The following is a 23,538-nucleotide window of genomic DNA, read 5'->3' on the forward strand; positions in this document are numbered from 1 at the left end:
CTGCCCTGGCTGCAACCATGAGGGTCTTGGCCTGCCTCCTTGGTGAGTGATCCGTTCTCCTTGGGGACTCAGGGGGCCTAGGCCCCCACCTCTGACCCCTTAGCTTATCCAGTTTAGGGATTCGAACTTCCGGGCCTGGTCCCTGGTGCTCCTGCACACCCTGACATCCCTTCTAAGGATCCATGCCTGATCTGCTCAGCCTTCTGCGAGCCCAGAAGCCCAAGGGACCTGCCCCCTGCCCGCCCCCCAGCCCTGAGCCTGCAGGGGATGTCCCAGACATCTGACCTTTAGCCAAGCCCATGTGAGAGTACCAAAGCCGTGGTCCCCAGCCCTGACTTCAGGGGCCAGGCATCTGCAGCCCCACCCACCTCAGAGACCTGTGCCTCAGCCAGCCCCTCTGTCCAGAGTCCTGCCTCCCAGCAGTGGGGTTTCTGGTTCAGAGGTATGAGGACTCTGTGTGTGTGCGTGCGTGCGTGTGTGTGTGTGTGTGTGTGTTGGGGTATTCTGGATAAGGGGCCTGCGCTGGAGAAAGGGCCACCCCCCGCCTGGCCCTCACTCTGCCCCACCCTCTGCCCTCCCTTCCAGCGGCACTGGTGGGGATCCAGGCTGTTGGTAAGTGCCCAGACTCCTCCCATCTCCCCCCCTCCACCCAGCGCCAGGACTCCCCCTTCTGCCCGTCCAGGCCTGGCCTCACCCCCACTGGATCCCGGGCCCACCCGAATTCCACTGTGACCTTGGCCCCTGCTCTGCGCTGGGATCCCCCAGGTGTCTGGCCGCATCTCCCTGAGCACCCAGGAGTCTGGACCCAGGGGCCAGTGAGCAGGGCCACTGGCCTACCGACAGTACTTGCAGGATGGCCCCCTGCCCCCAGTCACCCTGGCCCTGGGACCCCAAGGATGCCCCTCCCCAGTCACAGTCATTCCTCCAACCCTCAGAGCGCCTGCGCCTGGCCGATGGCCCCCATGGGTGCGCTGGCCGCCTGGAGGTCTGGCATGGCGGGCGCTGGGGCACCGTGTGTGATGACGGCTGGGACCTGCGTGACGCCGCTGTGGCCTGCCGGGAACTGGGCTGCGGAGGGGCGCTGGCTGCCCCCGGAGGCGCCTTCTTCGGGGAGGGGGCAGGGCCTGTGTGGCTCAGCGAGCTGGCTTGCCGGGGCAACGAAGGGCAGCTGGGCCTCTGCCACCACCGGGGCTGGAAGGCCCACATCTGCTCCCACGAGGAGGACGCGGGCGTCGTCTGCGCAGGTGAGGACACCATGGCTGCTCCTTCAGGGGGGAGTTCCTTTGGAGATGACCCAGGAATCCCAAGTCCTTAGCCCCAGAAAGTCTGAGTGTGCAGCAGTCCGGAGACACTCAACCTCCCATCCCCTCCAAAGCCAGGTGTCTCCGTCCCTCTTCCAGGGACCCAAGTGACCTGGATTCCCCTACTCTTCTCATAGCTTCCGTCCCCGCCTCCCCCGCCGCAGGTCAGCGTGTGGCTAACTCCAGGGACGATCCAACGTCTCCCCTGGATGGGGCTCCCTGGCCAGGGCTGTCGGTGGAGCTGAGCCCCAGCACGGAGGAGCCCTCGGTGACACATGGTGAGCCCAGGGGACTGCCCTGCCCACCCCTACCCAGTGCGCCCTCCTGCTCCCGCCGAGGGGAGAGGGACCTCTGCACTAAGACCTCCCAGGGGACACGCTGCCCGCCTCTCCGCCCCACCCCGTCTCCTTCAGAGCCCAGGGAGGCCTCCGTCACCTCAGACCCTCAGAGACAGAGGCCTGGCCCCCAGATGGGAGGGAGGATGAGGGCCTCAGCTCCTGACCCCTGGCTGTCTCCCCTCCCAGTCCCCCGCCTAGCTGGGAACCCCCAGAATGCCTCCCGGAAGAAGAGCCCCCGGCCCAAGCAGGCCAAGTCCACCCGGGCCCCTCTGCTGACAACTGGAGCCCCCCGCCAAGGTAAGCTCCCTGCAGGCTCCGCCGACCCCAAGCCTGGATGCTGTGAGGCCCAGGGCCCAGACAAACTGAGGACCCGCGGGTGCCCTCTCCTTAGCCGGGGCCCTGGAAGGATCCCAGTGCTGACCGCGTCCCTCCTCCGGAGATTTAGACGGCCCTGTCAGGAGGCCCAGGTGTTCTGGCCCACTCAGGTCGTGGACTCACCTCTTAACGGGCTGCTGACGGGCAGATCTCAGGCCACCGCTCCCTCAGGCCTGTTTTCCCCGGGTGGAAATCGAGGAAGGGGTGTTGGAATCATTTCTCACTGGCCGCACCCTCCCCTCCCTGCTCACCCCACAGAGCGGCTGCGCCTGGTCTCTGGCCCCCACAGGTGCGCTGGCCGCCTGGAGGTCTGGCACGGCGGGCGCTGGGGCACCGTGTGTGATGACGGCTGGGACCTGCGTGACGCTGCTGTGGCCTGCCGGGAACTGGGCTGTGGGGGCGCGCTGGCTGCCCCCGGGGGTGCCAGATTCGGGCCTGGTGCAGGGCCCGTGTGGATGGACGATGTGGGCTGTGGAGGAGGAGAACAGGCCCTCCGAGACTGCCCCCGAAGTCCCTGGGGCCGGAGCAACTGTGACCACAGCGAGGATGCCGGGCTGGTCTGCACCGGTACGTCGGGGCTGGGGCCTGGCCCCCTCCCACCTTCCTCAGACCCCGGCTCCCTCTCCCCCCTCCAGGAAGCTGCAGAGGGCCTGCTCCCAGCTCTGCCTCCTGCCCGCCCGCTCTCTGCCTGTCCAGCGCCCACTCACCACGCTCTCCAGCCCCTCCTTCTGCAGCTCCTGCTGTTCTCCTTGCCAGGAACGGGAGGAGAAGGCTTGAGGCTTGCGCTAGCGCTCAGCCCTGTCCCGGGCCCTAGGCCAGTTGACAGTTTGTTTAAGCCTCAGTTTTCCTGAAGGAGCGATGGAGCTAAGAATGCCTGGCCTGCCTCAGGCTTGAGCCAAGTCCTGGAATGCAGGAAGGCCTGCCTGCCCTCTGCCACTGGGCTGGCCACAGCAGGGGACCCTCTCCGAGAGCCCTTGTCTCTGTGGTCAAACTCTGCTCCTCCCCCGTCCTCAAAGGAGCTGGTGGGAAGGAGGGAGGGAGGGCGGTGACTTGGGGGCATGGAGGGAGACTGAGGCAGGGTGGGGACACCCACGGGTGAGCCTCTACCTCCCCTCGTACACCCCCCTCAGCACAGGGTCTAGCTGTCTCCCAGGGGTCCCTCCCCTCTCCCGTCCGCCCTGGACGTGGGATAGAACCCAGCAAACGGCTGTCGGCGGGGTGTTAGGTGAGAGCTCAGGGGCTCCCTCCCTCCTCTCCCCGCTTCTTCCCTCTCTTTCCCTTTCTCTTTCCTTTCTTTCCTTCCACAAATCTTTACACAGCACCATGGCAGGGCCTGGAAACCGCAGGAGAGAGGCCAGTCCCCGCCGTGCTGGACTCTGCGGTCCACTGACTGTAGGAGGCCTGCAGGCGGAGGGCACCCACCTGGCGTTTCATCAGCGCTGGGCGGGGGGAAGCACAGGGGCTGCAGGCAAAGCTGGGTGCCTGCCCAGGAGGGGCGGGAAACGCCGACGTCAGTGGGTGTCCAGGGGGAAGAGAAGAGAGAAAGAGGCTGACTCAAGTCCCTGCTGTGTGCTGGGCCCTGCACTGTGCACGTTACCTGGGGCCGCTCTGAGCCTCGGGCAGCCCCGACGGGGTGGATTCTCATCCCTCTCTTCACAGATGTGGGGCCGAGGCTCAGAGTGGTGATGTAAATGGCCCAAGACCCACGTGCCTAGCAAGCCCCAGCCCCAGCCGCTGACCCCTCTGGGTCTGTATAGACCCACGGCCCACGCCTCTCCCACCGCACACTCGGCCGTAGGGACGTGGTGGGGATGGAGACCAGGACGCGGAGGTCAGAGTGGGTGTGAGGGGCAGAGAAGGCTTGTGTGGGGCGGGGCTGGTGCCTTCGTGTGCCTCGTGTACAAGCTGTGGGGGCAGAAGTGGGACCTTCAGGGCAGAGTTCATTGGAGGGAATTAAGGCTCCAGAGAGGAGAGGGTGAAGGTGCCAAGAGAGGAAACGAAGGAACTAAGGCGCCTGGGAGCTTCGCCAGCATCTGATTTAATTCTCATGGCAACCCCGGGAGGGAGACGCTCCCCTTCCCCATCTGCAGATGAGGAAAAGCAGACAGGTGTGTTAGAACCCTCCCTAGTTCTGTGCTCTTCTCTAGAACAGTGACGGGGGGGGGGGGGTGCCACACCCCCCACGTTGGGGGACAGAGACAGGGACTCCAGAATCCTCCAATGATGACTCAACTCTTACCTCAACAGAAATGTACCCTAAGAGTCAGGCATGTTTACAGGTTCACACCTGTAACCCACGTGCTTTGGGAGGATTTCTTGAGGCCAGGAGTTCAAGACCAGTCTGGGCAACATATTGAAACTCTTTCCCTACAAAATATATATGTATATATAAAACTAGCAGGGCATGGTGGTGCATGCCTGTGGTCCCAGCTACTTGGGAGAGGCTGAGGCAGGGAGGATCACTTGGGTCCAGGAGGTTGAGGCTGCAGTGAGCCAAGACTGCACCATTACACTCCAGCCTGGGTGACACAGATCCCCTCCCCTCAAAAATAAAAAAACGAAATGTACCCTATGCACCCCAAGGCCAGCAAGAGGTTAGTATCTAGACTAGTGGCTCTCAGCCGGCGAGGGAGAGGGCTTTCTCATCCCCTTCCTCCCCAAAGGACATGAGGCAATGTCTGGAGACGTTTTTGGTTGTCCCAGTTAGGGGAGGGGTTGCTACCAGCATGTGGTGGGTAGAGGATGCAGCACAGGACAGTCCCCATGATAAAGGAGGATGCCCAGTGCCAGTGGTGCTGAGACTTGGAAATCCCGCTCTCTAGGATCTGGGGGGCCAGGCATGGGAGGCGGATCCAAGGGACCAGAGCCAGAGCTCCCAGCATCCCCAAGCCCCACCACCCCGAGGCAAGGGACACGGGGGATGCGCCGGAGCAGGACTCCGGGCCAATGACTTCCTGTCTTGGAAGCTTTTCCTCACTTGGATAGTGAAGATGGAAGATTTCTCCCCAGAGTCATCCTGGGGTTGCAGCCTGCCCGAGCATAACTTAGTCCCGGCTCCTGGCCCCGTGTTCCCTCTCCCGCTATCCAGGCCCAGCACCTCGGCTGCGCCTGGCCGATGGCCCCCACGGGTGCGCTGGCCGCCTGGAGGTCTGGCACGGGGGGCGCTGGGGGTCGGTGTGTGATGACGCCTGGGACCTGCGAGACGCCGCTGTGGCCTGCCGGGAGCTGGGCTGCGGGGGGGCGCTGGCCGCCCCCGGGGGCGCCTTCTTCGGGGAGGGGTCTGGACCCATCGTCCTGGACGACCTTCGGTGTCGGGGAAACGAGACGGCCTTACGATTCTGCCCAGCTCGGCCCTGGGGCCAGCATGACTGTCACCACCGCGAGGACGCCGGGGCCGTGTGTGACGGTGAGGGGCTGTGGGGGAGGACCCGGAGGTGGGCGTGGTGGTGCTTGGAGCAGAGGGACAAGACGGGGGGGTCCCTACACGCCCTTCCTGCCCTCTGTCCGGACTTCCCACTCCCCCATCTTCCCCTGTGAATCCTCGCCCTGTGTCAGTGGTTCTCAGCTGGGGGTGGCTTTGCCCCCAAGGGGACATTGGACAGTGTTGGAAACATTTTTGATGGTCACAGCTGGGGGTGGGGGTGCTCCTGGCATCCAGGGGTTGGAGGCCAGGGGTGTTGCTCAACATCCTGCAGTGCGCAGGACGCCCCCACAGCCGAGAACAATCCCGCCCCAAATGGAAACAGAGCTGAGGATTTGTGGCAGCCCTGGCTGGCCCTGCCTCCTGGCTCCTGAAGTCAGCCTTCTCCTCTGCATAAAGTCACCTCCCGCTTCTCTGTCACCCCTAAGCTACCATGCCCTCTGCTCTCTTGCCCCCCATTCACACCCCCTCTCCCCAGGTCAGGGATGTGAAAAGCGTGGGCTGTGTCTAGGGAGGAGGTTCGGCAGGAGAGATCTCCGCGTGCAGCTGAGAGGACTGAGGAAGGATGATGCGGGCGGTGGGGTTGCCGGCTCCAGCTCCCGGATGGGGTGTGTGGGCGGCAATCACTTATCCCCTGCTCCACAGGCATGCCCCTAGGCTATGTCCCTCCCACGGCACCCACGGACAGCAACAACTCCAAGCCCAGGGAGGCTGCCTCCAGGGCCCCGTCCACCATGACGAGCCGGGCTCCAGGGACGGCAGGCGTTTCAACTCCTCCAGCCTCCCCTACTGTCCTTTGGGAGCCTGGACCGGAAGCCGGTGAGTGCCTCCGTGCTCCCCAAGAAAGCAAGCTCCTTCCTTCTGTTTCCTTCCCTCAGCTCTGAGACTGTCTCATGGGGGGCCTCTTGCAAAGAGAAAGGTGGAGAAGAGGAGCACAGGGGCCTCGCCCAGGACATTGAGCTGGGTTCAATGCTCTGCTGTCACGTCTGGAAGCGTGTGATAATTTTTGAACAAGGGGTCCTGACTTTCATCATTTACTGAGCCCCCAAAATTCTGTCACCAGTCCTGGATAAGAGAAAGGATGGTGGGCTGAGAGTCTGCTCTATTCCCGAGCGGCATGGTGTGGCTGTAGGGTCCATCATGGGGTACTCGGGCCAGCTTCAAGGAACGGCCCTGCTCAAACATTACCTTTACTTTCCAGAGTCTCTAGTTCTTTAGCAAATATGATAAATGGTTCTGCCTGCCTCCTTTCCACCAGTTTTTGTTTTGTTTTGTTTTCTTTTCTTTTTCTGAGACAGGATTTCATTCTGTCACTCAGGCTGGAGTGCAGTGGTGTGATCATGGCTCACTGAAGCCTCAACCTGCAGGCTCAAGTGATCCTCCCACCTCAGCTTCCTGAGTAGCTGGGACTACTAATTTTTTGTATTTTTTGCAGAGATGGGGTTTTGCCATGTTGCCCAGGCTGGTCTCGAACTCCTGAGCTCAAACCGTCTGCCCGCCTCGGCCTCCCAAAGTGCTGGGATTGGAGGCGTGAGCCACCGCGCCTGGCCTCTTTCATGAGTATTGAAAGGACTGTTGTTTTAAAATATAGGTGTTATTATTACCCAGGTGTGGTGAGGCCAGGAGATCAGGAGATGACAGCCACTAAAAAGATTGTGACTCACGGTTCTCGAGAGGACGGCGTGCCACACGGGGTCACACAGGGAAGCACCAGGGCCAGGCAGGAGGTAGAGGGAGTGAGAGGGAGGCATGGCAGGAATCTTTATCTATATATTTAGTTAGAGACAGGGTCTCACTTGGTTGCCCAGGCTGGAGTACGGTGGTGCAGTCACAGCTCCCAGCAGCCTCAAACGCCTGGGTTCAAATGATCCTCCCACCTCCGCCTCCTGGGTAACTAAGACTACAGCTGCATGCTACCGTGCCCGGCTAAGTTTTTTTTTCTGTAGAGACAGGTCCTCACTGTTGTCCAGGTTGGTCTCAAATTCCTGGCCTCAAGTGATCCTCCTGTCTTGGCCTCCCTAAGTGCTGGGATTATAGGCGCGAGCCACCATGCCCAGCCAGGTGCAGGGGTCTTTCTTGTGTTTTTTGCAGGAAGGAATAGGTGAGACAGGGTAAGTAGGCTTAGAATTGGCTGTTTTGAAGAATTTCAGCGGGGGGTGGGGGTGGCTCAGAAGGGTTGTCCTCAGTCGGTTGGTACTTGGCCCTGGGGCAGTGAGGACCGGTGCAGAGTGGCCCAGGGTGTGAGAGCCCAGTGGAGAGGGTGGTTTGCACACAGAAGGCATGCTCGGCCGGGCGCGGTGGCTCAAGCCTGTAATCCCAGCACTTTGGGAGGCCGAGACGGGCGGATCACGAGGTCAGGAGATCGAGACCATCCTGGCTAACACAGTGAAACCCCGTCTCTACTAAAAAATACAAAAACTAGACGGGGGAGGTGGCGGGCGCCTGTAGTCCCAGCTACTCGGGAGGCTGAGGCAGGAGAATGGCCTGAACTCGGGAGGCGGAGCTTGCAGTGAGCTGAGATCTGGCCACTGCACTCCAGCCTGGGCGACAGAGCGAGACTCCGTCTCAAAAAAAAAAAAAAAAAAAAAAAGAAGGCATGCTCAAGCCATTTACCATCTCTAGGAATTAGCTAACCCTGGGAGGGGCAGTCCCTCAGGATCAGGAATGCTCCAAGATGTCAAATCAGAAATACAGAAAATAAGAAGGCGTGGTTAACACAGCTGTCTCCTCAAGATGGGAAAAGGCCGAACAAAAGCAGCAACTTGTTTTCACCATGGTCACCATTCCCAGAGGCCTCTTTCCCCTTTTCCTGAATAATAACGTCAGCTAACACTGATGGAGCATGCGCTGGCTCCTGGTCACTGATGCTGTTCCCAGTTCTCTCCATGTCTCAGTCCAGGTGACGCTTGCAGCCACTGCGGTCTGGGTATTGACAGGTCTTCATGTTACAGATAAGGCAGCGCAGCTGAGAAATGGGAGAGCCAGGATTCAAGCAAAAACACTCGTTTCAGGGCTCACGTTCTTTTAAAAAAATTGTGATAAAACATACATGACAAAAAACAGTCTATTTTTCCCAGCCGGTTAAAAAAAAAAAAAAAAAAAAAAAAACAGGGTCTTGCTCTGTCACCAAGGCTTGAGTGCAGTGGCTGCTCACTGCAACCTCCGCCTCCCAGGTTCAAGCGATTCTCCTGCCTCAGCCTCCTGAGTAGCTGGGATTACAGGCGTGAGCCACCGCGCCTGGCCCATGCCTGGCTAAGTTTTGTATTTTTAGTAGAGACAGAGTTTCTCCATGTTGGCCAGGCTGGTCTCAAGCTCCTGATCTCAGGTGATCTGCCTGCCTCAGCCTCCCACAGTGCTGGGATTACAGGCGTGAGCCACCGTGCCTGGCCCATGCCTGGCTAAGTTTTGTATTTTTAGTAGAGACAGAGTTTCTCCATGTTGGCCAGGCTGGTCTCAAGCTCCTGATCTCAGGTGATCTGCCTGCCTCAGCCTCCCGAGTAGCTGGGATTACAGGCGTGAGCCACCGCGCCCGGCCTGCTGCTCCCTGTCTTTTAAAGGACTTCCTCTGAGAAGGCTTCTCCAGCTTCCTCAGGCAGAATTTTTCTCACCTTCTCCTCGTTGTGTGTCTGCCTTGCCTTTTTGGTACTTCCACTACTCCCTTTAGCTCGCAGAGTTGTAATGAAGTGTGCGCATACTACCTTCTCTAGAGACCGAGAGTTTTTCAAAGCAGAGGCTGTGCCTGACTCATAAACAACAACAAAACACCTTATTATCCCTGGTGGTCTAGTGGTTAGGAAAATAAAATCTAAAAAAGAAGGAAAAAAAAAACCCTTATTAAACCAATAATAATGAGAGAAAATTAAGGGTGGTGAACAATTGCAGGAAAAAAGACTTTTATTTTAATTGAGGTGAAATTCATGTAATATAAAGTTAACCAGTTTAAGTATACAACTCAAGTGGTATTTATACATTCAAAATGTTGTACAACCACTACTATTTGGGTACTGTGAATGGTGCTGCTATGAACATTCACATACCGGTGTCTGTCTGAATACCTGTTTTCAGTTTATTTTGGGTATATCCCTACTATAGACTTTCTAGATTATATGGTAATTCGACATGTAGCTTTTTGAGGATCCTCCAAACTCTGCCTGGCTCATTATCTCTCATGCCTAATGCAGAAAATGGCACAAAAAAGGCCTCATTAAATACTTGCTGCCTGGAGGAAAGGATGGCTGAATGGAGGGGAGGCCTAGATGGATGAACGGATGGATGCATGGAAAGGAAGATGGAGGGAGGGAAAGGTAGATGAAGAGTCAGGAGGCTGGGCGGCTTCCCTGACTCTTAATTCTTTGGGTCTCTTCTACCCCAGGGTCCCCCCAGTTGCGCCTGGTGGCTGGGCCCAGCAAGTGCTCAGGTCGACTGGAGGTGTGGCATGACCAGCGCTGGGGGACCGTGTGTGACGATAGCTGGGACATGCGGGACTCAGCCGTGGTCTGCCGGGAGCTGGGCTGTGGTGGACCTCGGCAGCCAGACCCTGCTGCTGGCCGCTTTGGCTGGGGTGCGGGTCCCATCTGGCTAGATGATGTGGCCTGTGTGGGGACCGAGGCTGCGCTGTCCGACTGCCCTGCTGCTCCCTGGGGAAAGCACAACTGCGCTCACAATGAGGATGTTGGGGTCACCTGCACTGGTAAGGAGGCCCTAGCTATCTGTTGACTCCAGGAGGGCTTCCTGGAGGGGGAACAGTAACTAACATGGGCACTAACATTGATTGAGTGCTTCCTAAGCCCCAGCCCTGTGCTGGGTGTTTTTGCACATATGACCACATTGAAATCACATAATAAGTCTAAGGTGGTATGTGTTATGCCCACTTTACTGATAAATAAGCTGAGGCACAGAGAGGTTAGGTAACTTGCTCAAGATCACACAGCAACAACTAACTGGTAGACCTGGGATTCCCACTCAGAGAAGCTGCTGCTTCCTCTTCCTTCCAGGAATTAAGGAAATCTCCCACTAAGAAGGGAGCTTTAGCTTTCCTAAGATGAAAGGAAGCAGGCAGGGCACTGGGAGATGGAGAGAAGCCAAAGCGAGAGCCAGTTAACATAAACTCAGGCAATGCCTGTTATTACATGGCAGAGGCTGAGCTAGGTGCAGGGTCCTCATGCTGGGCTCGTGAACGGAATGAACATGGTCTTGGTCTTTGAATAGCTCACAGCTCATGGAGAGAAAGAAATACTCTAACAAATCATTGCAAACCTGTGTGACTCGTTATAGTTTGGGGTCACCAAGACCACTCTCAGAGTCAGTAATTTGCTAGAAGATCTCATAGAACCAAAGAATCTGTTACACTCAGGGTTATCGTTTAGCATAGTGAAAGGATACAGATTAAAATCAGCCAAGGGAAGAGGCGCCTGAGGCAGGGCTCAGGAGAGAGCAGGTGTGAGCTTCCAACTGTCCTGTCCCAGTGGAGTTGTGCTGACAGCACTTCATTATCCCCGCGTCGAAGTGGGACAACACACATGAGGAACCGCCAGCTAGGGAAGTTCCCCTGAGCCGTGGCGTCCAGAGTGTTCATGGGGGCTCGGCCACGTACATGTGGCTGACCATAAATCACACTGTTAGCACAGGCGATCCGGCATGGCCCAAGTCCCCCAGGCAAACAATCTCTTATCAGGCAAGGTGTTCCAAAGGCTTCGAAGCCGTCTCCCAGGAGGCGGGGAAAGGGCCAAACCTTTCTTTGGGCAAGGTTAATCCTTTACTGCACACGTGTGCTAATCAGAAGGATGGAAGATGGAGAGTGGTGCCTCAAAGGATGGAGGTATCACCTCTGCTGGAAGCTACGGCTCTTCCCTCTGTCCCCATCTTCCTGAGGGCCACGGGGGCACCACAGAAGGATTCTGAGTTCAGGAGTGGCCTGTCGGACCTGGGTACCCCTTTGGTGGTAAGAACTGACAGGGAGGTAGGGAAACCCATCAGAAGGTACAGGAAATGAGGCCCTGACTCAGAGCAGAAGCTGAGGAGATGGAGGGGGGGCGTCAGATGTGAAGGGGTGAGGGGGTCAGTCATGTCCAGACTGTAAATGCCAAGAAGGCAGGGGGTGGTGTCAGGTTTGGCTTCCCACAGGCTCCCCAAGGGTCTAACATAGTGTGTGGCTCATAGGAGGTGCTCGATAAATATTTGTGACAATAAATGAATGAATGATGAATGAATGGGAACTGAGCAAGTGACTGGAGAGGAGGGGTCTGGGTAGATGATCTTGTCATCATGGCGTCTCTGTCTTCTCTTCCTGCCCCACACACCTTCCAGGGCCCCCAGGCCTGGACTCCATCTCAGACCCCTTCAGCTGGAGCTGGATTCCTGGACTGGGGAGAGATCGGGATGCCTGGCTCCCGGGAGAGCTGGCCACCAAGCCCTCTGCAAGTGTGACTGCCAGTGTTCTGGAGAAAACAACCACGAAGGCCCCAGGGAAAATGCCTAAGAGTACTAAGAAGTGGGTGACAAAATACGCAAAGAGACCAACCACTCAACCTCCACTGACGCCAACCACAAAACACTCCAGGGCCCAAAGCCCCCCAGACCTAACCTCACAGACCACTACAGCCCTGACCACTGAGGCCTCCCAAAGACCCACTGCTGAGTTTACCAGAAGGCCGACCACGGAGGCCCCCCGGAGATGGACCTCTCACACCACCGCCACGCTGACCCCTCAGGCACCCCGAGAACGGACCACTAAGACCACGGCAATGCTGACCACTCAAGGCCCCCAAGAAATGACCTCTGAGGCCACTATCAAGAGAATCCCTCAGGCCTCCCTGGAGCCATCTGCTGAGATACCAGAAGGGTCTCCAGAGTCACCCAAAGACCCGGCCCCCTCTCCCAGTGCTGGCACCACCGGGGAATCAGGTGAGTGGCCATGAGGGGTGTGGGGAGAGAATGGGAGAGGCTGACCCTCCCTCCTAACCTCAGGGCCTTCCACGCAGGCCTGTTCCGGGTTCGTCTGGCCGATGGGCCCAACCGCTGTGCCGGCCGGCTGGAAGTGTGGCATGCCGGACACTGGGGAACAGTGTGTGATGACAACTGGGACCTGCGGGACGCCACTGTGGCCTGCTGGGAACTGGGCTGTGGAAAGGTCCGGCCCCGAGTAGGCAAAACCCATTACGGCCCTGGGACTGGGCCCATCTGGCTGGATGACATGGGCTGTAAGGGAAGCGAGGCCTCACTGAGCGACTGCCCCTCGGGGGCATGGGGGAAGCACAACTGTGACCACGAGGAAGACGTGGGGCTCACCTGCACTGGTACCAGGGCATGGCAGCGGTGGTTGGGGGGTTATGGGGGGTGGTCAGGAGAATGGAGTCAAGGTGGGGCCAGGTGACCGCACCATGGTAGACTCTAAAGAACTGGGCTTGAGGGGCCGGGGTGGGGAGATCCCAGAGTTGCTCCGGAAGATTCCAACAGGGGAGGGAAGAGCAGCAGCAAGGACCTCTGAGAAAGAGGATGGGGTCAACCATTGCCCCAATTTCTCCAAAGGCTACACAGACTATGACGATTATCCCCCCTGGACCTGGGACCCCACCTCAACAGAGGACCTGGCCAAGGGGACCACCACGGCAGGGGTACCCGGACACACCCTCCCCGGGGGCACCACCAGGCGCACGGGGATCTCCTCTCCAGCACCAAGGCGCCTGCCAGACACAGGTGAGGGGCGTGATTGGGGTGGCCATGGGGGGCCTCCATAAACCTCCATTCGCTTCCCTGCAGGGTTTCCAGAAAGACCCTTCTCAGTGAGCTCGCTGAGGTCTCGGGGCACCCCGGAAAGGTTTTCCTCGGCTCCTGAGACTCTAAACGCATTATCTCCTTGGGCTCAATGGTGACACTTCTCGAGAGCCGAGGACACCACCTAAGAGATCAGGCTAAGCTCAGCAATCCTGAGTCCATGGCCCTCCTGTAAACCACACAATATGAGAGCCTCAGCCCCTCAGTCAAACCCACAACCAAGGGCCACTATGTCATCACATAATCGTCCCCACCCCAGCTCCCCCAAAGCAAGCGAAACCTTACCCATTCTTGAAGCTCATGCTCTGTTCCGGGTCTGGTATGGCTCAGACAGAGGTGGGGACTCCTGGAGTGTAGCTTCTCTTCCTACCCTGGCCATCCCCTCCCTCTGGCCTGCAGAATCAGCCTCCAGGGACACAGCTCCGTCCCCCTCTGCTCTGTGGCCTCTTTTCTTTGCCTGTCTTCCTTGAATCCCAATCTCTCAGGGTCCCTCTGAATCCATCTCTGCTCCTGTTTCTCACTTGCTATTGGTCTCTTTTCTTTCATTATCCATTTCTCACCCTCATCATCTCCATCTCTGTGTTGCCCAGGATGGAGTGCAGTGGTGTGATCTCGGCTCACTAGAGTCTTGACTGCCCGGGCCCAAGCGATCCTCCTGTCTCAGCCTCCTGAGAATTTGGGACTACAGATGTGCGCCACCACACCGGCTCATTTTTATTTTTTGTAGAGACAGGCTCACTATGTTGTCCAGGCTGGTCTCAAACTCCTGAGCTCAGACAATCCTCCTGTCTCACTCTTCCAAAGTGCTGGGCTTATGCTGGGCTTATAGGTGTGAACCACCATGCCTGGCCTCACTCCATTTTCCATGGTCAATTTCTCTATCTTTTCTTCTCTGTGCCAGTCTCTTTTTTCCTTTCATTTTCAATTTCTCACGTTCATCTTTATGCCGTATTTTTTTTTCCATGGTCATTTCTCTTGTTCTATCACCATCTTTCTCATTTTTTTCTTTCATTGTCAGTTTCATATTCCCGTCATTTCTTTTTCCCTATGTCTTTCTTTTTCAATTTCTCACCCTCATTACCTGTTTCTCACTCCAGTTTTCATGGTCAGTTTCTCTTTATTTTTTACTCCCTTGTCCTTCTGTCTTTTTCTTTCATTATCAGTCTCACACTCTCATCATTTCTGTTTCTCATCTAGTTTTTCCTGGTCAATTTATGTCTTTCCCCGTCAGCTTTTCTCTTTTCTTTCAGATCTCACCTTTACCACCTCTGTTTCTTGCTCCATTTTTCGCGGTAAATTTCTCTTTTTTTGAGACAGGGTCTTGCTCTGTTGCCCAGGCTGAAGTGCAGTGGTGTGATCTTAGCTCACTGCAGCCTTGAACTCCCAGGATCAGGTGATCCTCCCACCTCAGCCTCCTGAATAGCTGGGATTACAGATGCACACCACCATGCCTGGCTAATTTTTTTTTTTTTTTGAGATGGAGTCTTGCTCTGTTGCTCAGGCTGGAGTGCAGTGGCGTGGTCTCAGGTGACTGCAACCTCCGCCTCCTGGGTTCAAGCGATTCCCCTGCCTCAGCCTCCTGAGTAGCTGGGATTACAGGCACTTGCCACCACGCCTGGCTAATTTTTTATATTTTTAGTAGAGACGGGTTTCACCATGTTGGCTAGACTGGTCTCAAACTCCTGACCTCGTGATCCGCCAGCCTCAGCCTCCCAAAGTGCTGGCATTACAGGCGTGAGCCACCGCTCCTGGCCGGATTTTTTAATTTTTTGTAGAGATGGGGTCTCACTGTGTTGCCCAGACTGGTCTCAAACTCCTGGGCTCAAGTCATCGGCTCGCTGCGGCCTCCCAAAGTGCTGGAATTGCAGGCGGGAGCCACCGGGCCCCCGGGCCCAACCTGTTTCTCTATCTTCTGTCCTCTTGTCTTTCACTTTCAGTTCTCCGCTTCGCCACCTGCTTCGCCATTTTTCACAGTCGGTTTTTCCATGATCGCCTCACACTCTCATCATCTCCGTTTCTCACTGCGTTTCCTCCCCAGGCCCAGGGCTGTGGTATCTTTTCCTTTGTCTCTTATCGTTGTTTTCTCAGTCTCCATCGCCCGTGCCTTCCCGCCAGTCTCCCGCGTGCTGTCTTCTCTCTCCCCGTCGTTTCTCTCACGGTCGTCTCCCTTCCCTCCGTTTCTGTCTCCCGCGGGCTCCTCTGTCCGTTTCTCACTGTCCGTTTCTCACTGTCCCCGCCCTCGCCGCTCCCTCACGGGAGGTTTCACTCCCCACCTGAGGGGCAGCGTTTTTGCCCTCCCTCTGTGCCCGTCGCAGTCGCTGTTTCTCCGTCTTCTCCCTCCATTCCACTCTCCCGTCCTGCACGCCCTCTGGGACTGCCCGGGCTTCTGCCTCTGTCGCCCGCGCCCCGTACCTGTGCCCTCCTGAGAGGCCCAAGCCTCCCGCTGCGGTAGGAGAGTCTCGCCGCACCCGTGCTTTCCCGCCTTTTCTTTTTCTGGCGCGCAGTACGCATGCGCACGCGCGGAGGGTCCGGGAATGGAGGGATGGAAGGGGCAGGCGTTTATCTGCCTTGCACCTCGTGACGTCACAGGCGCGCTGCGCCTCCTGATTGGCCAGCTGGCGCATCGGCCAGCGGTAATAATAGCTGAGCGAAGGGCAACCAGGCCCCAAGAAGCGGGCCTTGCGGTGGGGAAAGGGAGGGAGGAAGCAGGCCCTGGAGGCGCCGTGACTTGGGGGTGGGTGGGCTCCAGTTGTGACCTAGAGCTATCATTCCGTTTCCAGAGCCGGAAGCGGGAGCTCCGAGAGTTCATGCTCCTCGTTCCAGGACTGCCAGGGTTGCTGCGCCTCCCTAGCCCATAGCGCCCCCTCGTGGTGGAGGCGGGCACGTGCCGGGCACGGCAGCTGCGGAGACAGCGGGTTTGGCCTCGGTACCCCTCCTCCCGTAGGGGAGGGAGGCAGCCAGCCAGTGAGCAGAAATAAATGCAGATTTGGCCGGGTGCGGTGGCTCACGCCTGTAATCCCAGCACTTTGGGAGGCCGAGCCGGGCGGATCACGAGGTCAGAAGATCGAGACCATCCTGGCTAACATGGTGAAACCTCGTCTCTACTAAAAATACAGAAAATTAGCCGGGCGTGGTGGCGGGTGCCTGTAGTCCCAGCTACTCCGGAGGCTGAGGCAGGAGAATGGTGTGAACCCGGGAGGCGGAGCTTGCAGTGAGCCGAGATCGCGCCACTGCACTCCAGCCCGGGCGACAGAGCGAGACTCCATCTCAAAAAAAAAAAAAAAAAGCCGGGCGCGGTGGCTCACGCCTGTAATCCCAGCTCTCAGGGAGGCAGAGGCGGGAGGATAGCTTGAGCCCAGCAGTTCGAGACCTGCCTGGGTAATACAGCGAGACCCCGTTCTCCACAAAAAGGAAAAAAAAAAGAAAGAAAAAAAGAAATGCAGAATTACAAACTGCGTCGGGGAAATGAAAAGACAGTCAGGTATGCAACCTTATCAATAGGAAGGCTTGGAGGTGTGTGCGGGGTGGGGTGGGAGACACGGCAGGCAGGCATTCTTAGCTTCAGGAGCAACGTAACCTTGAAAAAGTGACTTCGTCTCTTTGAGTCCCAGTTTCTTTTTTCTTTTTTCTTTTTTTTGAGACAGAGTCTCGCTCTGTCGCCCAGGCTGGACTGCAGTGGCGCAATCTTGGCTCACTGCAAGCTCCGCCTCCCGGGCTCACGCCATTCTCCTGCCTCAGCCTCCTGAGTAGCTGGGACTACAGGCGTTCGCCACCACGCCCGGCTAATTTTTTTGTGTTTTTAATAGAGATGGGGTTTCACCATGTTAGCCAGGATGGTCTCGATCTCCTGACCTCGTGATTTGCCCGCCTCAGCCTCCCAAAGTGCTGGGCTTACAGGCATGAGCCACTGTGCCCGGCCCCCGTTTCTTATTTATATTGTATATTTTATTTTATTTTATTTTATTTTATTTACTGATTGATTGATTGAGACGGAGTCTCGCTCTGTCACCCAAGCTGGAGTGCAGTGGCGCGATCTCGGCTGACTGCAACTTCCACCTCCTGGGTTCAAGCGATTCTCCTGCCGCAGCCTCCTGAATAGCTGGGACTGCAGGTGTCCGCCACCATGCCTGGCGAATTTTTGTATTTTTAGTAGAGACAGGGTTTCACCATGTTGGCCAGGCTGGTCTCAAACCCCTGACCTTGTGATCCACCTGCCTCGGCCTCCCAAAATGCTGAGGTCACAGGTGTGAGCCACCTCGCCCGGCCACCCGTTTCTTTCTCTGAGGAAAAAAAAGGGGGCTCCAGGGTTGTTGGAAAGGCGGAAGAAGAGCTCACCTGGTCTGTGCTGGGCATGCATGACTCCAACTGCAGGCCGTAGGAACTGTTGCTACACCTATGTTTCAGACGGAGAAAAAAGTGAGGCTCAGAGAAGTTTAACTTAAGAGCCATGATTATAATCTGTTTTAAGTGATTTCACACGTTTTGCTCCTTGGATTCGGAACCATGTATGCTAAAACAGAAGCACGAGTCTGGAGTCCGACTCTCCTACTGGGTTCCAATCATGGTTCCAACCTGGATTAGAACTAGTTGGGTGACCTCAGGCCCCAATTCAATGAGCAGAATGTGTGTGAAATCGTTTAAAACCGCAGAATATTGCTTGTTAGGGTTATTTGCTGAAAATGAACAACAGCTGCAGGATTCCAGGGAAGGAGTGATTATTGTAGTAGAGAAATCAAGGACACCTCACAGGGGATATGGTTTTATTTCATCAGCAGACCACAAGGAGAAATGAATTCTCAGAGGAGCAAAGGGTGGGAGAAATTTGCATTGCCAGAAATTTGCATTGCCAGAAATTTGCATCGGTTATCCATCTCTGCTAGACTTGAAGCTCTGTGAAAGATCTGTATCTATTTCCATTGCTGCCATAACACATCCCCACAAATTTAGTGGTTTAAAACAACACAGACTTACTATCTTGCAGTTTTGTAGGTCAGAAGTCAGACTTGCTTAGTGGGCTAAGCGAGCCTCTTAAGCGAGTCACAGTTAAGGTGTCAGCAGGATGGTTCCCTTTGGAAGACTCTAGCGGAGAATCCGTTCCCCTGTGTTTTCCAGCTTCTAGAGGCCACCTGCATTCCTTGGCTTGTGGCTTCATCCCCCATCATCAAAGCCAGCAACATTGCATCTCTCTGACCTTTCCTCTGCCTTCGCATTTTTCTCTCTCGCTGTGGCTTGAAAGGTTCTCTGATTTTATTTGGCCAACATGTTGGCCAGGCTGGTTCTGAACTCCTGGGCTCAAGTGATCCACCTGCCTCAGCCTCCCAAAATGCTGGGATTACAGGTGTTAGTCACCGTGCCCAGCTTGATTTGTGTTCTTTTATTTATTTATTTTTAATTATTATACTTTAAGTTCTAGGGTACATGTGCACAACGTGCAGGTTTGTTACATATGTATACATGTGCCATGTTAGTGTGCTGCACCCATTAACTCGTCATTTACATTAGGTATATCTGATTTGTGTTCTTAATGGAGTCTTCCTAAAACCCAGCATCTTGAAAATACATCTTTTTTTTTTTTGATGGAATTTTGTTCTTGTTTCCCAGGCTGGAGTGCAGTGGCGTGATCTTGGCTCACTGCAGCCTCCGCCTCCCAGGTTCAGGTGATTTTCTTGCCTCAGCCTCCTGAGTAGCTGGGATTACAGGCACATTCCACCATGCCTGGCTAGTGTATGTTTAGTAGAGACGGGGTTTCACCATGTTGGTCAGGCTATTCGCAAACTCCTGACCTCATGATCCGCCTGCCTCAGCCTCCTAAAATGCTGGGATTACAGGTGTGAGCCACTGTGCCCAGCTGAAAATACATCTTTAGTGATTCACTGCTAATGGGTTTTTTTTCCTGGACTAATTTTTCTTTTTTGTTTTTGTTTTTTGTTTTTTTTGTTTTTTTGTTTTTTTTTGAGATGGAGTCTTGTTCTGTCCCCCAGGCTGGAGTGCAGTGGCGCGATCTCAGCTCACTGCAAGCTCCGCCTCCAGGGTTCACGCCATTCTCCTGCCTCAGCCTCCTGAGTAGCTGGGACTACAGGTGCCTGCCACCACGCCCGGCTAATTTTTTGTATTTTTAGTAGAGACGGGGTTTCAGCGTGGTCTTGATCTCCTGACCTTGTGATCTGCCCGCCTCGGCCTCCCAAAGTGCTGGGATTACAGGCGTGAACCACCGTGCCCAGCTTTTTATTAAAATTAATAGTACCACTAATGGTGGTGTTTTTGTTTTTTCTTGGTTTGCTTTTATGTTTGTTTCCTTGTTTGTTTTTGAGAAGGAGTCTTACTCTATGGTCCAGGCTGGAGTGCAGTGGTATGAGCTCAGCTCAGTGCAACCTCTGCTTCCTGGGTTCAGGTGATTCTCCCACCTCAGCCTCCTGAGCAGCTGGGATTACAGGTGCCCGCCACCATGCCCAGCTAATTTCTGTATTTTTCGTAGAGACAGGGTTTCGCCATGTTGGCCAGGCTGGTCTTTAACTCCCGACCTCAGGTGATCTGCCTGCCTCAGCCTCTCAAAGTGCTGGGATTACAGGCGTGAGCCACAATGCCTGGCCATTACCACGAATGGTTTTTCAGGTTTCCTAATGGGTGTGGTTATCTGGTAGGATTTTATAGCTGCCCTTTTAAGGTGTCTAATAGAAATGGAAAGGTATTAGATTAAGAATGGTTAATAATACAAAGGCATGACTGAGATGTCTGCTGTGCCTGGCATCAGGGTGAAATGTGACCCTTGTTCGATCAGCATACAGTGTGTTAGCGGGTAACAGAGCAAGGGATTTCTGTGATGGGGATCGCTAGCCACAGAGCTCAAAGTGACATCGGTGAACTTGCCCAAGGTCTTGGACACTGCCCTTGAGCCTGGTTTTGCGTTTGGAATGAGAAAACATCCTGACGGGCTCAGCTGGGTAGGAAATGCAGAGGAAGGGAATTGCGGGTGGGGGCGGCAGCATGAGCAGAGGCTGGGAGTTGTGGTTGTTCCAAGTGTTTCGCTGTCACCAATATGGCTGCCGTGAACTCCCTGTACCCACATCCCCAGCCTCATGGGCAGGGATTTCTCAGCACCTCCTTGTGGAATTGCTTGGGGAAGCTGGCATGTCCCCCTAAACACTGCAAACCTGCCCTCCTCACTCAAGGTCAGGGTCCAGCATGAGCAGAGCATTGTGTGGGACGAGACGATGCTGGAGAAGCTGGCAAGGGCTGGTATGAGGGAAGATGGTGTCCGTGGGGTTCATGCTGTGGGCCGTGGGGACTCATGGAAGGGTTTAGGATGGAAAGGGGCAGGTGTCTGCCTGTTTGTAAGAGGCCTCCAGGGTCAGCGTGGGAGGCCAAGGTCTCAGAGGAAGTTGGTTCGATCATTCAGATAAGAACAACCAGGGCAATGAGTATGGACTGTTTTGTTCGGGTGATGAAAATATTCTTAATTTTGATTGTGGCAATGATCACACAATCTTGTGACTATGCTAAGAAGAACCACCCAATTGCACATTTTAAGTTGATGAATCGCATGATATGTGAATTATATCTCAAGAAACCTGTTGTTGAGGCCGGGCACGGTGGCTCACACCTGTAGCTCACTTTGGGAGGCTGAGGCAGGGGAATCACTTGACCCTGGGAGGCAGAGTTTGCAGTGAGACGGCACTGCGCCACTGTGCTCGTCCCGGGTGGCAGAGTGAGACTCTGTCTCAGAAAAAAAGAAAAGAAAAGAAAAGAAAGCTATTGTTCATATAAGCTTTTTTTTTTCTTTCTTTCTTTTTTTTTTTTTTTGAGATGGAGTCTTGCTCTGTCACCCAGGCTGGAGTGCAGTGGCTGGATCTCAGCTCACTGCAAGCTCCGCCTCCCGGGTTTACGCCATTCTCCGGCCTCAGCCTCCCGAGTAGCTGGGACTACAGGCGCCCGCCACGTCGCCCGGCTAGTTTTGTATTTTTTTAGTAGAGACGGGGTTTCACCGTGTTATCCAGGATGGTCTCGATCTCCTGACCTCGTGATCCGCCCATCTCGGCCTCCCAAAGTGCTGGGATTACAGGCTTGAGCCACCGCGCCCGGGCCATATAAGCTTTTTAATCAACCAAGCTGGGACTGAATTATCTTTCTATTCTCCCTAAATAATATATATATATATAAAATACATTTATATGTTATATAAAATTGCTATTGTATAGAGATTAAGTGCATTCGGCCAAAAAAAAAAAAAAAACAGGAAAAATAGTATTATAGAGATGTTCCAGGCAGTTAATTAATAAAGATATTATGATTTTTTTTTCTCCTAGGACAGGAGCTTCAGGGAATTAAAATAACAAATTCCTTTTTTTTTTTTTTTTGAGATGGTGTCTCGCTTTGTTGCCCAGGCTGGAGTGCAATGGCACAATCTTGGCTCACTGTAACCTCCGCCTCCCAGGTTCAAGCGATTTTCCTGCCTCAGCCTCCCGAGTAGCTGGGATTACAGGCGTGTGCCACCACGCCCAGCTAATTTTTTGTATATTTAGTAGAGACGGAGTTTCTTCCTGTTGCCCAAGCTGGTCTTGAACTCCTGACCTCAAGTGATCCGCCGGCCTCAGCCTCCCAAAGTGCTGGGATTACAGGCTTGAGCCACGGCGCCCGGCCCAAATGCCCTTATTTTATGTGCTAGTTTAGTGACAGTTTCTGTTCTTGGTAACCAGAAGCATCCCAGCTGAGGGGAGAAGGTCTCCACAAGGTCAGGGAGGGCTGCAGTGGTGGTGCAGTTGAGACGGGACGATGCCTGAACTGGGGCTGGGCCTGGAGGAGAGAGATGGGGAGTCAAACTCAAAGGGGAGTTGAAGACTCAATCGTCTTCCTCATATCTCTCTAGGTGGCAGAGATGGTTACAAGCTTCCCTGGACGTGGGACACACCATCAGGAAGGGGCCTGGCTGAGGGGACCCCTACCGCAGGCAAACTAGGACCCACTCTTGGGGCTGGCACCACCAGGAGCCCAGGCAGTCCTCCAAGTCCGAGAGTCCATGGAGACACAGGTGAGGCACATGGCCGGGGTCAGGGGACTGGGGCGGTATGTGTCGTGGGGTAAAGAGACAGATTCCAGACTCCCTGGTGGAACCCTTACCCCAGAAAGACTCAGCAGAAATATATCCTAAAATAAGGGGTTATCGGCTGAGCATGGTGGCTCACGCCTGTAATCACAGCACTTTGGGAGACCGAGTTGGGAGGATTGCTTAAGCTCGGGAGTTTGAGACCAGCCTAGGCAACACGGTGAACCCCCCAAGATATGAACATTAGCTGGGTGTGGTGGTACGCACCTGTGGTCCCGGCTGCTTGGGAGGCTGAGGCAGGAGGATCCCTTGAGCCTGGGTGCTCCAGGCTGTGGTCGTGCCACTGCATTCCAGCCTGGGTGCCAGAGCGAGACCTTGTCATAAACAAAACAAAACATATCAAAACAAACAGAACCAAGGGGTTATGATCTAGACCACTGGTCACCAACTAGGGTCGATTTTGCCCCCGAGGGGCATTTGACAATATCTGAAGATATTTTGGATTGTCACGGCAGGAAGTGAGAGGTTACCCATTGGGACCTAATCGGTAGAGGCCAGGAATGGTGTTAAACATCCCGCAATGCACAGGACATTTCTCCATAACAAACAACCCCCAGCCCTAAATGACAACAGTACCGAGGCTGAGAAACCCCAGCCTAGATGGCGTAAGTCACTGTGACAAATAGGAAAATGATAGGAAGCCCTAGATGAGAAAGAGGGAAAGATACAAACAGGTGATTCCCAGAAAGGGAAGCCCAAATGGCTGAATGTGTTTAGAAATGCCCACACTCACCAGGAACCAGAAAATACAAATTAAAACAATGGCAAGTACGGAGGAGAATGAGAAAGGTGGGTATTATCAAGTGTGAGTGAGGATGTGGGGAGACAGGCAACCCCACTGGACAGAGCTGTTTGATAAAGACGATCCAGCAGTATTTAGTAAAGTTGAGCATGATTAGGCCCGGCGCGGTGGCTCATGCCTGTAATCACAGCACTTTGGGAGGTTGAGGTGGGCGGATCACGAGGTCAGGAGATCGAGACCATCCTGGCTAACACGGTGAAACCCCGTCTCTACTAAATATACAAAAAATTAGCTGGGTATGGTGGCAGGTGCCTGTAGTCCCAGCTACTTGGGAGGCTGAGGCAGGAAAATGGCGTGAATCCGGGAGGCGGAGCTTGCCGTGAGCCGAGATCGCGCCACTGCACTCCAGCCTGGGCAACAGAGCAAGACTCCATCTCAAATAATAATAATAATAATAATAATAATAATAATAATAATAATAATATTAG

General features: G+C 55.0%; 1 protein-coding gene across 2 annotated transcripts in view; it reads left to right on the forward strand.

The window, feature by feature from the left end:
* SSC5D (scavenger receptor cysteine rich family member with 5 domains) overlaps nucleotides 1-23,538 on the forward strand; it is a 27,859-nt gene continuing 4,321 nt past the window's right edge. Inside the window, exons 1-13 of one of the 2 annotated variants that reach the window (XM_023184443.2) lie at nucleotides 1-42; nucleotides 586-612; nucleotides 936-1,244; nucleotides 1,466-1,579; nucleotides 1,826-1,936; nucleotides 2,273-2,581; nucleotides 5,103-5,420; nucleotides 6,081-6,254; nucleotides 9,808-10,125; nucleotides 11,742-12,338; nucleotides 12,416-12,730; nucleotides 12,963-13,130; nucleotides 15,989-16,193. In XM_023184443.2, coding sequence (XP_023040211.1) covers nucleotides 18-42; nucleotides 586-612; nucleotides 936-1,244; nucleotides 1,466-1,579; nucleotides 1,826-1,936; nucleotides 2,273-2,581; nucleotides 5,103-5,420; nucleotides 6,081-6,254; nucleotides 9,808-10,125; nucleotides 11,742-12,338; nucleotides 12,416-12,730; nucleotides 12,963-13,130; nucleotides 15,989-16,059 — 2,856 coding nt within the window. In that variant the 5' untranslated portion in view covers nucleotides 1-17 and the 3' untranslated portion in view covers nucleotides 16,060-16,193. Of the gene's footprint in view, nucleotides 43-585; nucleotides 1,245-1,465; nucleotides 1,580-1,825; nucleotides 1,937-2,272; nucleotides 2,582-5,102; nucleotides 5,421-6,080; nucleotides 6,255-9,807; nucleotides 10,126-11,741; nucleotides 12,339-12,415; nucleotides 12,731-12,962; nucleotides 13,131-15,988; nucleotides 16,194-22,071; nucleotides 22,234-23,538 lie in introns of those variants that run through there. The other variant, XM_026457591.1, reaches the window with a different exon arrangement.

The sequence above is a fragment of the Piliocolobus tephrosceles genome, chromosome 21, assembly GCF_002776525.5.
Source record: "Piliocolobus tephrosceles isolate RC106 chromosome 21, ASM277652v3, whole genome shotgun sequence".
NCBI lineage: Eukaryota > Metazoa > Chordata > Mammalia > Primates > Cercopithecidae > Piliocolobus > Piliocolobus tephrosceles.